Below are 12,317 nucleotides of genomic sequence, written 5' to 3' on the forward strand. Positions count from 1 at the left end.
TCCATGACTAGCCTTTTCATTGTGTGTGCATATATATAGTTTCTTTCTCCTTCTTCCTTTAGCTTTTTCCTTGGAACTCAGCATATGTGTTTATTATTACATTTAATAAATTATGTTTTTATTGGATTTACTTTTATGTTTAACTGTTTCTCCTGTCAGATTGTGAAATCCTAGAATCTTAAGAACTTTTCTCACGTGTTTTGGTCTATCCTTTGACATCTTATGCATGATATGAGCCTTGTCGTTGTTTAATTGAATTGAAAATATGCCTAAAGAAACAAAAGTCACTTTTAACTTGCTTCACTTACACTTAGAGACCTGGGCTTATATTAAGTGTCCACTTTACGAAGAATAGTATTGAACTACATTTTGTCTAGAGGAGCATATGCATGGAGGTGAGTTGTTGTAACCCCCATTATATGAGTAATCATTGAGGAACTAAAAATAACAAACCTAGGTAAGAGAGTTTTTGAACATCTGTGGAGAGGTGGGACCCAGTTATTTTTATAAATTCACAAAATTGTCTTTAGTGAAATAGGAGGCCTCAGTCTGTGCTACTAATGAGAATGTATCTGATGATGAGCATTTTTTCATGTGTTTTTTGGCTGCATAAATGTCTTCTTTTGAGAAGTGTCTGTTCATATCCTTCGCCCACTTTTTGATGGGGTTGTTTGTTTTTTCTTGTAAATTTGTTTGAGTTCATTGTAGATTCTGGATATTAGCCCTTTGTCAGATGAGTAGGTTGCAAAAATTTTCTCCCATTCTGTAGGTTGCCTGTTCACTCTGACGGTGGTTTCTTTTGCTGTGCAGAAGCTCTTGAGTTTAATTAGATCCCATTTGTCAATTTTGGCTTTTGTTGCCATTGCTTGGAAACCATCATTCTCAGCAAACTATCGCAAGGACAAAAAACCAAACACCGCATGTTCTCACTCATAGGTGGGAATTGAACAATGAGAACACATGGACACAGGAAGGGGAACATCACACACCAGGGACTGTTGTGGGGTTGGGGGAGGGGGAGGGATAGCATTAGGAGACATACCTAATGCTAAATGACGAGTTAATGGGTGCAGCACACCAACATGGCACATGTGTACATATGTAACAAACCTGCATGTTGTGCACATGTACCCTAAAACTTAAAGTATAATAATAAAAACAAAAGAATGTATCTGATATATCTGATGGGTAGATATGAAGGAGTACAGGTTTCAACTTAAGGAGAAAAGCACTTTCTCAAATGCTGGTCAGCGGTGGAATAGTTTCCTCTTAAGGCAATGAATTTCTCAACACTGAAAGCATTAGCACGGGGGACATTGGTCATCTCTCAATAAAAGAGGACTCCACTGGTTTTCTGAAATGTGTTTGTACTGTTTTCCACCAATTAAATAAAAATAATGAAATAATCAAATTCTATCCTTGATGGATTTTTTTTCCCAAAGGTATAGTCTAAATACATAATGCTGTCTTTTGTGTTTTGGGGGTGAAAGTTAAGAAAATTACATTCTAATTTTACTGTTTGTTCACAGACTCTTATGCTCTTTCGTATCTCAAAGTTGAGGAAGCCTAAGACCGTTTCATACACAACAGAAGTGAGCCTTCCAGAGTATTTTTATATCCCTGAGAAAATCTCCATTCCTTGGATTCCAGAACCTCAAGTAATTAAACTGTCAAAAGCAAAAGGTAATCAGTGATGTGTGGCCTAAAAATCTAAGTGTTCCAGGAATGATGATGTATTCACTTCACAGTTGAGGCAAAAAGAGATTACACTTTTACTGACAAAGTGTTCATAATATAATTGAAGAGTTTCAGTGAAGTAAATACCAATTATTGAATGATGCTTTGCATTACATATAATCAACATATTACATCACAGTAATCGAAATTATGTACTGAATTTGGGTGCTAAATTACTGGTACTGAAACTTACAGGCTTATAAATTTGTTAAAGAGTGGTAATCTGATAAAGATAATAAGTGCACTTTGAGGAAGGTGAGCTCTTGCTTTGAGAGTGAACTTGGTTATGGAAGTTGTGCTGAAGTTGAGGCTTAGGCTGGCTCTAAAAGAAAGGAAAAATGTTGATGGCTAGAGGTTATCAGAGGAGAAGAATGTGTTATTTGTGAGTAACTTATCTTTGATCTGGAGCAGGATTTTTATTGAATACTGTACTTATTTTTGATCTCCTGGTGCCCCTTTATTCTGTTGCCATTATCAATAAGGTTTAATCCAAATTTAATATGAATATTGATATACTAGCATTACTAAATACAAGTGATAAGACATAAACAAGTGACTAAATATTTTTAACTATTCAAAATTACCTTTCTTTTTCATTTCAGTTCTTTTCAAACAACTGGATAATAGTAGGAATGTAATTTATTCACTAAGGCTATTCCTAGAATGTTCCACAATTCCAGTATCATGGATTCTCACTTATGCTTTTGCTAAATTTGGTTTTGTTAAATCTTCATTTGTCATTCTAGTATGGATTTGTGTTGGCTACAAAATATTTGTAAGCCTGAAAGGGTGATTACAACTTATAAATTACAAGATAGTCTGTTTACTTTCCCTCCCTAGGAGAACTGAGATCCTAGACTCAAATGCTAAGTGGCCATGCAAATAACAAGGAATTAAGAGTTAGGTCTGGTCTAAGGTAATAGGGATGATAGATCCTATGGTGAACTAGAGAGTAGATGCCCTGTCTAAACATTCACATTCAAAAAGTAAAAATAAAAATAACCTGAGCCAGCCAAACAACTACGGAGGGATATTTGGCTTACCAGCAATAAGTTTGAAACCCTTCATCGTAAGTCTTTATCTTATTAAAATCTTTATTAACTCAGCTTTTCAATGTGCTATTAGAATTTTAAATGGATAACTTGTTTTAGTAACTTTTTAATCCCTTTTGAGATAACTGGATAAAGCTGCATCTACTTTAAAACACAGAGAGGATTGTGAATGTATTTATTCAGCCATTCGTTCATCGACAATGTTGAGCATCAATTCCCCTAGGCAAAAAGATAAAAATTGCCTTATTCTTTCCTTTGGTGGACTCACAGATAAGTAGCTCTTATAATACAATGAGATAAGTGTTATATATAGACACATATAGAATGTGTTTATAAATAAAATTAAGAATTAATTCAGGTGACTATATAGGATAATTCAAATGTTAAAGCATTTCACTTTGAGAAAATGTATAACCAAGGATACACAGCATAGAATTGACTTAAAACTCGAAGTATAGCCTTATTAAACACTCATGAAGACTGTGTCATATTTAAATAGTTTTTAAGTTATCTACATTTAAAAATCTGTTCAGATATTTTTCTAAGGCTGATTTTTTCTTTCATATCAATTATTAATTATCCATTTTGGTAAGATGATTACTGTCAAAATATGAAAAAATAAAATGGCAAACAATTTTGAATTATCATTAATAAAACGTTTTAAATGTAGTTGGGCTATCATGGTTTATGTGAACTCGATTTTCTGTGCAGCTGAGATTATAAAGGGATCTTTTCATCCTATGTTTCTGTTTTCACTGCCTTAAACAGGCACTTAAATGAAGTAAGTTTAAGAAGAAAGATATTAGGAAACTTTCAAAAATAGGATATTATAACTCAGGATAGTAACAAATGAAATAAAAGGCATGCCCTAAACTCTGTGCATTCTGCTGTTCAGAGGTGGACTTGAATAATGAAAAGGAATGGGATGCAAGCATTGTAACTTTAATAAATGGAATTCTATTAGAATTTGTGCCTTAGAAGATTAGAGTTATGTGTTTAGAAAACATATTTTTATGGTATAAACTGATTTTAGGAGAATAAACAAGCAAATTTCTGATAATAAATATGGCAATATTGAAACAAAACTTTTTTTTTTTCTTTTGGTGTCATGGAGAAAGAAACAAATGACAAGAATTTATCTGGAGAACCAGGGATAGCCCAGTGTTCCCCTAACTGCAGAAGACAGGTAGAAGTAGGGCCATATTTATGATCACTTGAAGTTCTAAACTCATCAAAAGAAGCTAGTTTTAAGGTATTAAAAAAGTGGCTTTCTTTCCTCTCACATTAATGTTGTCAATCAGTCTTTACTGAAACATTTAGTGATTTTAGGGACGGATTTACTGTGATACCAAAGGAGCAGAAGCTTTATGATTTTTTACTTTTTTGACCCCCTTTCCTAGTCCCTGTACCTACTTTTATATTTCTAATTTTACATTATTGCTCTTTTGGAAGGCCCCTCCCACAAATTGTGACAACCTCATGCCTCACAAAACTCAGAATTGAACCTGGGTGTAGATATTGACTTACAATCCCTTCTACATGTGGTTCCTGGGATGTTGAAATTTATGGACAGGCAGAGCTTTATTGGCCTTAAATTGCTAGCATAGCTAAGCAGGAGACCTGCTATGTTTCCACTAGCAATTATCCAAATCACTTCCCCAATATACAGAGTCCTATATGAGCAATATTTGCCAAAGCACTCAAACAAAATGCTCCGGGCTGGTTTTGCTGATCAATTAATATGGAGCTCAAAACCCTCATTCCTAAGTGTTAATGACTTCAGTTTCTAGTATTTTGTATCGCTCTAATTTCTTCTGCTCCTTCTCTCTTGGGAGAAGAAGAAGAAATTAGATTAATTCAAAATATTGATCTAAATATTGATCTTCTAATGTGACAGACATGTTAGAAGAGCATATTGTAGGAGCACTGTTATCCTTCTGTCCCTTCTCCCACCTAATTCTAATTTCCCTAATTTTAAAATATTCACTAATAATTAGCAGTTAAATTGGTGGCTGAAATACCAGTAAATCATCCATGACAACTTTTAATGTGTAACGTAATTGTAAATATGTAGAAAATATTTATTATCAATAACTAATACTATATGTACAGTCATCCCTCAGTATGCACAGGGGATTTGTTCCAGAACCACCCGTGTATACTCAAATCCACTCATACTCAAGTCCCACAATGGATCTCGGGGAACTCACTGATAAGAAAACTCAGCCCTGGGTATACACGGGTTCACGGCCCACAGACACTGTATTTTCTGTCTACATTTGGTTGAAAAAAAATCTGCATGTAAGTGCACCCATACAGTTCAAATACGTGTTGTTCAATGGTCAACTGCAGTTCTCATTTTACGAAGATTAAATACATTAATAGCTAAATTACTCTTCAGCCTCAAAATATAATTGAAAAATTGTGAAAAAATGAAACTAAATTAATCCTTAAAACTTATAAAATAGGCGAGGTGCGGTGACTCATGCCTGTAATCCCAGCACTTTGGGAGGCCGAGATGGGTGGATCACCTGAAGTCAGGAGTTTGAGACCAGTGTGGCCAACATGGTGAAACCCCGTCTCTACTAAAAATACAAAAATTAGCCTGGCATGGTGGCGGGTGCCTGTAATCCCAGCAACTTGGGAGGCTGAGGCAGGAGAATTGCTAGAACCTGGGAGGCGGAGTTTGCAGTGAGCTGAGATCACACCATTGCACTTCAGCCTGGGCGACGAGAGAAACTCTTTCCCCCCAAAAATAAAAACAAACAAACAAAAAAACCAAAAAACTTATGAAATATACTTTGTAAATAAACTCTACATCTCTGTTATATGGAATAACCACAAATACATTTCAAACAGGATAAAAAATAAATTTTATTTAACAGAATATCAAATTAAATGCTAGTTTTAGTGATGTAAGCTGACTTTAATTGGAACAAATCTATTATACTTTATTGTTAGCATTGCCAAAACTTACCTAATATTAAAAGTATGAGTCAGTTAATTTTTCTCAAAATAACAAGGGTTAAGCTTGTGTTATTATATTCGTCACATTAGTTTTTGGCAAAAACTCTTCAAATTTGCAAAACAAATTTAAAATTGAATTTCTTTAACTCACTTAGAAATATAATTTATATGTATCTTTCAGAGAGGATTGCCACAATTGTAAAGCATCCTGTCCAATTATAGTCTATATAAGAATGTGATTAGATTCTGGAAGAAAATCAGTAACCCATATACTACATTTAAATCTTATAAGATCAAAAAATAAATTTTTTAGCAAACCCAAATTGGCAAGAGCAAGGAAATGACAACTCTGTTTTTGGTCTTTAAATGTAAATTTAATTATAAATATAATAAATTTTATTATAGTCTATCTTCCTAGAAGAGTTGCAAAAATAACCATAAAGGATACTTGTCATTTGAATTTACATCAAGTAAAAAATAAAAGGATATTCACCTGTGCTCACACTCAGATCTCTAATCCTCTATTTATGTGTTTTGATTTTAAGGTTTGTTGAGATATCTTTCACATACCATACAATTCACAAATTTAAAGTGTACAATTCAATAGTTTTCAGTATATTTATAAATATGTGTAGTCATTAACAAAGTCAATTTTAGAACACTTTTATGGTCTCAAAAAAAACCCAGTACTCTTTAGATACCATGCCCCTCCATCCTCCACCATCCCATCAGCCTTAAGCAGTCACTAATCTAATGTCTATCTCTATAGAAGTGCCTATTTTGGAGATCTCATGTAAAATGAATCGTATGTTACATTTTCTGACTGGCTTCTTCACGTAGCAGTATGCCATTTCTAGTAATGATCAAATAATATTCCATTTTGTGACTATGCCCTACTTTGTTTATCCATTCATCAGTTAATGGACATTTGGGTTGTTTCTACCTTTTAGCTACCATGAATAATGCTGCTGTCAACATTTGTGTACAAGGTTTTATGCAGACATATGTTTCTATTTATCTTGGGTATACATCTGTGAGTAGAAGGGTTGAATCATATGGGTAACTCTATGTTTAACCATTTGAGAAACTGCCAAAATTTTTTCCAAAGTGGCTGAACCATCTTACATTCCCACCAACAGTGTATGAGGATTCTAATTATTCCACATCATAGGCAACACTTGTTATTGTCTGACTTCTTGATTCTAGCCATCCTAGTGAGCAGAAGTAGTGTCTCATTGAGGTTTTCATTGGCATTTTCCTGATGAATAATGATGTTGAGCACCTTCCCATGTGCTTGTTTGCCATTTGTATACCTTATTTGTATAAATGTCTATTCGGATTTTTTACCCACTTTAAAAATTGAGTTGTCTTTTTATCATTGAGTTGCAAGTGTTCTTTCTATATTTCATATACAATATCTTATCAGATAGACATATGATTTGCAAGTATTTTCTCCCATTCTGTGAGTTGTCCTTTTACTCTCTTGATAGTATCCTTTGAAGCACAGGAGTTTTTTATTTCAATGAAGTCCAGTTTAACTGTTTTTGTTGTTCTTGTTGCTCTTGCTTTTGATCATATCTAAGAATCCATTGCCAAATGTGAGGTCATGAAGATTTATCCTTATCTTTCTTGTAAGACTTTTATAGCTTTAGTTCTCACATTTAGGTGTTTTATCCATTTTATGTTAATATCTGTATATCCTGTGAGAACTTCATTCCTTTGCATGTGGCTACCAAGTCGTCTTAGCAGCATTTGTTGAAAACACTACTCTTTCCACATTGAATGATCTTGGCACCTTTGTTGAAAATCAGTTGACCCTCTCACAGCCATTGCAGTACATTGATCTCCATAGAGACAGTGCCAGGGCAAGTGAGAGCCAGAAGGGCACTGGGCAATTCTGTGCCTCACTGAAGAAAAGTAACTAAACATGGGCAAAAGAGACCCTAAGAAGCCAAGAGGCAAAATGTCATCATATGCATTTTTTGTGCAAACTTATCAGGAGGAGCACAAGAAGAAACAACTAGATGCTTCAGTCAGTTTCTCAGAGTTTTCTAAGAACTGCTCAGAGAGGTGGAAGACCATGTCTGTTAAAGAGAAAGGAAAATTTGAAGACATGGCAAAGGCAGACAAGGCCTGTTATGAAAGAGAAATGAAAATATATCCCTACTTAAAGGGGAGACAAAAAAGAAGTTCAAGGATCTCAATGCACCTAAGATGCCTCCTTCGGCCTTTTTTCTGTTCTGTTCTGAGTATCACCCAAAAATCAAAGGAGAACATCCTGTCCAGTCCACTAGTGATATTGTAAAGAAACTGGGAGGGATGTGGAATAACACTGCTGCAGATGAAAAGCAGCCTCATGAAAAGAAGGCTGTGAAGCTGAAGGAAAAATACAGAAAGGATATTGCTGCATATCAAGCTAAAGGAAAGCCTGATGCAGCAAAAAAAGGGAGTTGTAAAGGTTGAAAAAAGTAAGAAAAAGAAAGAAGAGGAGGAAGATGAAGAAGATGAAGATCAAGGGGAGGAAGAAGATGAAGAAGATGATGATGAATACGTTGGTTCTAGTGTAGTCTTTTTTTCTTGTCTATAAAGCATTTAATCCCCCTGTACACAGCTCCCTTCTTTTAAAGAAAAAAAATTGAAATGTAAGGCTGTGTAAGATTTGTTTTTTAACTGTACAGTGTCTTTTTTTTTGTATAGTTAACACACTACTGAATGTGTCTTTAGAAAGCCCTGTTCTGGTGGTATTTACAATAGCCACTAACCTTGCCAGGTAGAATATGGGGGTTGTAAATTGGCGTGGAAATTTAAATCAGATTCTCGTTAGTGCACAGCACAAATTAGTTATATATAGGGATGGTAGTTTTTTCTTCTTCAATTGTCTGTGATGCATCTAACACAAAATAATTGTTCTGTTAACTGAATATCTCTCTAATTGCAAAAAAGAAACAGTTTCAGCTGTTTTGTTGACATTCTGAATGCTTCTAAGTAAAAACAATTTTTGAAATAAAAAAATCAATTGACCATAGATACATAGTTTATTTCTGTATTCTTTATTTTATCCCATTGGTCTACATGTCTGTCCTCATGCCAGTCCCAAACTGGTCTAATTACTATTGCTTTGTAGTAAGTTTTGAAATCAGAAAGTGTGAGTCCTTCAATATTTTTCTTTTTAACAAGATTATTTTGCTTATTCCAGACCCTTCCCAACCACAAATGGATTTTAGAATCTGCTTGTTGATTTATAAGAAGAAGCCTACGGGCCTTCTGATAAGTATTGCATTGATTCTGTAGATCAATTTGAGGAGGATTGTTATCTTAACAATATTGTCTTGAATCAGAAATTTGGAATTTTTTTTTATGTCTTTAGAAATTCTTTATTTTTTTAAATGGGTTTTATATTTCTCAGAGTATAAGTTTTACACTTTTTTTAGTTAAATATATTCCTATTTTATTCTTTTTGATAATATCTTAAAAGTAATTGCTTTCTTAATTTCATGCTAAATTATTCATTACAAATATATAGAAACACAATATTTTTGTATATTGAAAGTGTATCAGAGATAAGCAGAGCGAGATGGCAGAATACAAGCCTCCATTGATCATCCCCTCTGCAAGGACACCAATTTAAAAACTATACACAGCCAGGAGCAGTGGCTCATCATGCTTGTAATCTCAGCACTTTGGGAGGCCAAGGTGGGCGGATTGCTTGAGGCCAGGAGTTCGAGACCAGCCTGGCCAACATGGCGAAACCCCGTCTCTACTGAAAACACAAAAATTAGCTGGGCGTGGTGGCACAAGGCTGTGATCCCGGCTACTCCGGAGGCTGAAACACGAGAATTGCTTGAACCTGGGAGGCAGAGGTTGCAATGAGCCAGGATCATGCCACTGCATCGAAAGTGAGGTATGGAAACCTCCAACTATTATTATTATATATTATTATTAAAAAGCCTATTTCTCTCTTTAATTCTGTCAATGTGTTTTATATATTTGAGGATTACATTTTATGGTTATATATGTTTCTAATTGCTGTATCTTCTTAAATAATGGAACTTTCATCATTCTATAATGATGTTCTTTGGCTCTTTTAACATTTTTTGACTTAAAGCCCATTTATAATTGTAGTATAGCCACTCCAGCTCACTTTTGGTTGTTGTTTGCCAGTGGTCACCAACCCTGGATGTACATCAGTGGTACCTGGGTACCTGCAACAAAATACATATTCCAGGCCCAACTCTAGGCCTACTGAATTATCCTCAGTTTGGAAGGAGTCTAGAAACCTATATTATCAAAATTCTCCCTGCCCAGATCACTTGTGTAGTTAATCCATGTATTAGAATAAATTGGGGAACCACCACTTGCACAGCATAATGCCACCATGGTACAACATCTCCATTTGTAAAAGGGAGAATGTTAGGCCCAGGAAATTTAAGTGTCTTCACAGACCATGTAGGAGATCACATCAAGTCTCCTGAGTAAGCATTCAAGTCTACTAAGTAATTAGAGTAAGTACACTGAGTAAGCCTGCTAAGTCTTCCTCTATTCTGTTTCCATTATGTTATGCTGCACAAAATGTGAAATCACAATGCTGTTTATTCTTACTCTAGTAATTGTCTTAGTTTGAGTCCCCTAGAAAATAAAACCTTAAGCAATAATTAAATACGAATACTTTATTTGGGAGATGCAAATTCAGGGCACTGAGAGTGGAAAAATAAAAATAGAAACAAGGAAGGGAAGGATGGGAGGTAAAGCAATGCATGATACATGAGCCGTTGCCTCAGTATCCACAACTTACCTCTGTGAATACAATCATGCATGGCTTAACAAAGGGGATACATTCTGAGAAATACCTTGTTAGGTGGTTTCATCTTTGTACGAACATCACAGTGTACTTACACCAACCTAGATGGTATAGCCTACTAATCACCTAGGCTATATGGTACAACCTGTTGCTCTGAGGCTACAAACCTGCACACCAAGTTACTGTACCAAATACTGTAAGCAATTGTAACACACTGCTAAGTATTTGTGTAGCTAAACATATCTAAACCTAGAAAAGGTACAGTACAAATGGGGTATAAAATATTTTAAAAAAGATATACCTGTACAGGATACTTACCATGTATGGAACTTATAGGACTGGAAATTGCTCTAGGAGAGTCAGTGAATGAGTGGTGAGTGAATGTGAAGTCCTAGAAGATTACTGTACATTCCTGTAGACTTTATAAACACTGATACTTAGGCTACACTAAATTTATTTTTTTAATTTTATATAATAAATTAATCTTGGCTTACTATAACTTTTTTGCTTTATAAACTTCTTAGTATTTTTAAACTTGTTGACTCTTGTAATAAAACTTAGCTAAAACATATGTAGCTGTACAAAAATATTTTCTTTCTTTATATCCTTATTCTATAAACTTTTTTACTTTAACGTTTATTTATTTATTTATTTTACTTCTTAAACTTCTTTGTTAAAAACTAAGACACAAGCACACACATTACCCTAGGCCTACACAGAGTCGGGATCATCAATATCACTATCTTCCACCTCCACATCTTGTCCCACACTGGAAGTTCTTTAGGAACAATAGCATGCATGGAGCTGTCATCTCCTATAATAACTATAATAACAATATTTTATTTTGGAATACCTCCTGAAGTAACTGCCTGAGACTATTTTACAGTTAATTTTTAGCAGTACACCCTAAAATAACAAGAAAAAGTATAGTATAATAAATACATAAGTCAACAACACAGGCTGGTAATTATTTGCCATGGCAAATAAATTCTGGTAATTTATTACCATAAAGTTTTATGAACTGTACATAATTGTATGTGCTAGGCTTTTATACCACTTGGCAGCTCAGTAGGTTTGTTTACACCAGCATCACCACATAATATGCATTGCAGCAGGACATTATGACGTCACTAGGCAATAGGAATTCTTCATCTCCATTATAATCTTATGGGACCACCATCATATAGGCACTCAGTGGTTGACCAGATAGTGCATGACTGTATATGCATCAGATTGCTCAGCAGGTGTCTCTGCAAAGTACCCTTGAGCAATCAATGTGAGAGAGAAAAGAAAAGGAATTTTATCTGCATATTTACTTCCTTGTCTCCTGTTCCTGTTTGCTAAACTTTACTCCATGGCCCTAGCATTTAAGGTGGCATTCTCTAGCTAAGATGTCAAATTCCATGCTCTACCAAGGCAAAAGGAGCCTGAAACTGAGCATGGGGGCAGGTCTGCTTGGTTGTAAAGGAGCAGTCAAGGGGTTGGCTCTATTGCTTCTGATGCAAGATATAGGTCACCCCCAAGCAGAGGAACCTGGAAAAAAAGACAAGTGGCTGAGGTTGATGGAGGTGGTGGCAGCGAAGGAATTGGAGTAAGCACATAAAAAAATTGGAGGAGGCACATAAAATGTATCACATACAGAAATGTTGTCTGTTGGGATTCAATCAGAATGGTGGCAGAAATATTAGGGAAAGTTATAGGGAATAGTCACAAACCTTTTGGAAGGCCGAAAGGTTACATAGCTTGTAATAATTGAACAGGCT

At 35.0% G+C, this 12,317-nt stretch overlaps 1 protein-coding gene and 1 pseudogene across 1 annotated transcript in view; both read left to right on the plus strand.

Annotated features, from left to right (window-relative positions):
- The window catches only part of CFAP47 (cilia and flagella associated protein 47), a 463,486-nt gene that overhangs the window by 283,053 nt on the left and 168,116 nt on the right, over positions 1–12,317 (plus strand). The window contains exon 45 of the mRNA XM_054677051.2: positions 1,530–1,683. Coding sequence (XP_054533026.1) covers positions 1,530–1,683 — 154 coding nt within the window. The remainder of the gene's footprint in view (positions 1–1,529; positions 1,684–12,317) is intronic.
- LOC107971157 (putative high mobility group protein B1-like 1) lies at positions 7,026–8,518 on the plus strand (annotated as a pseudogene).

Source organism: Pan troglodytes, chromosome X (assembly GCF_028858775.2).
Source record: "Pan troglodytes isolate AG18354 chromosome X, NHGRI_mPanTro3-v2.0_pri, whole genome shotgun sequence".
NCBI classification, from domain to species: domain Eukaryota; kingdom Metazoa; phylum Chordata; class Mammalia; order Primates; family Hominidae; genus Pan; species Pan troglodytes.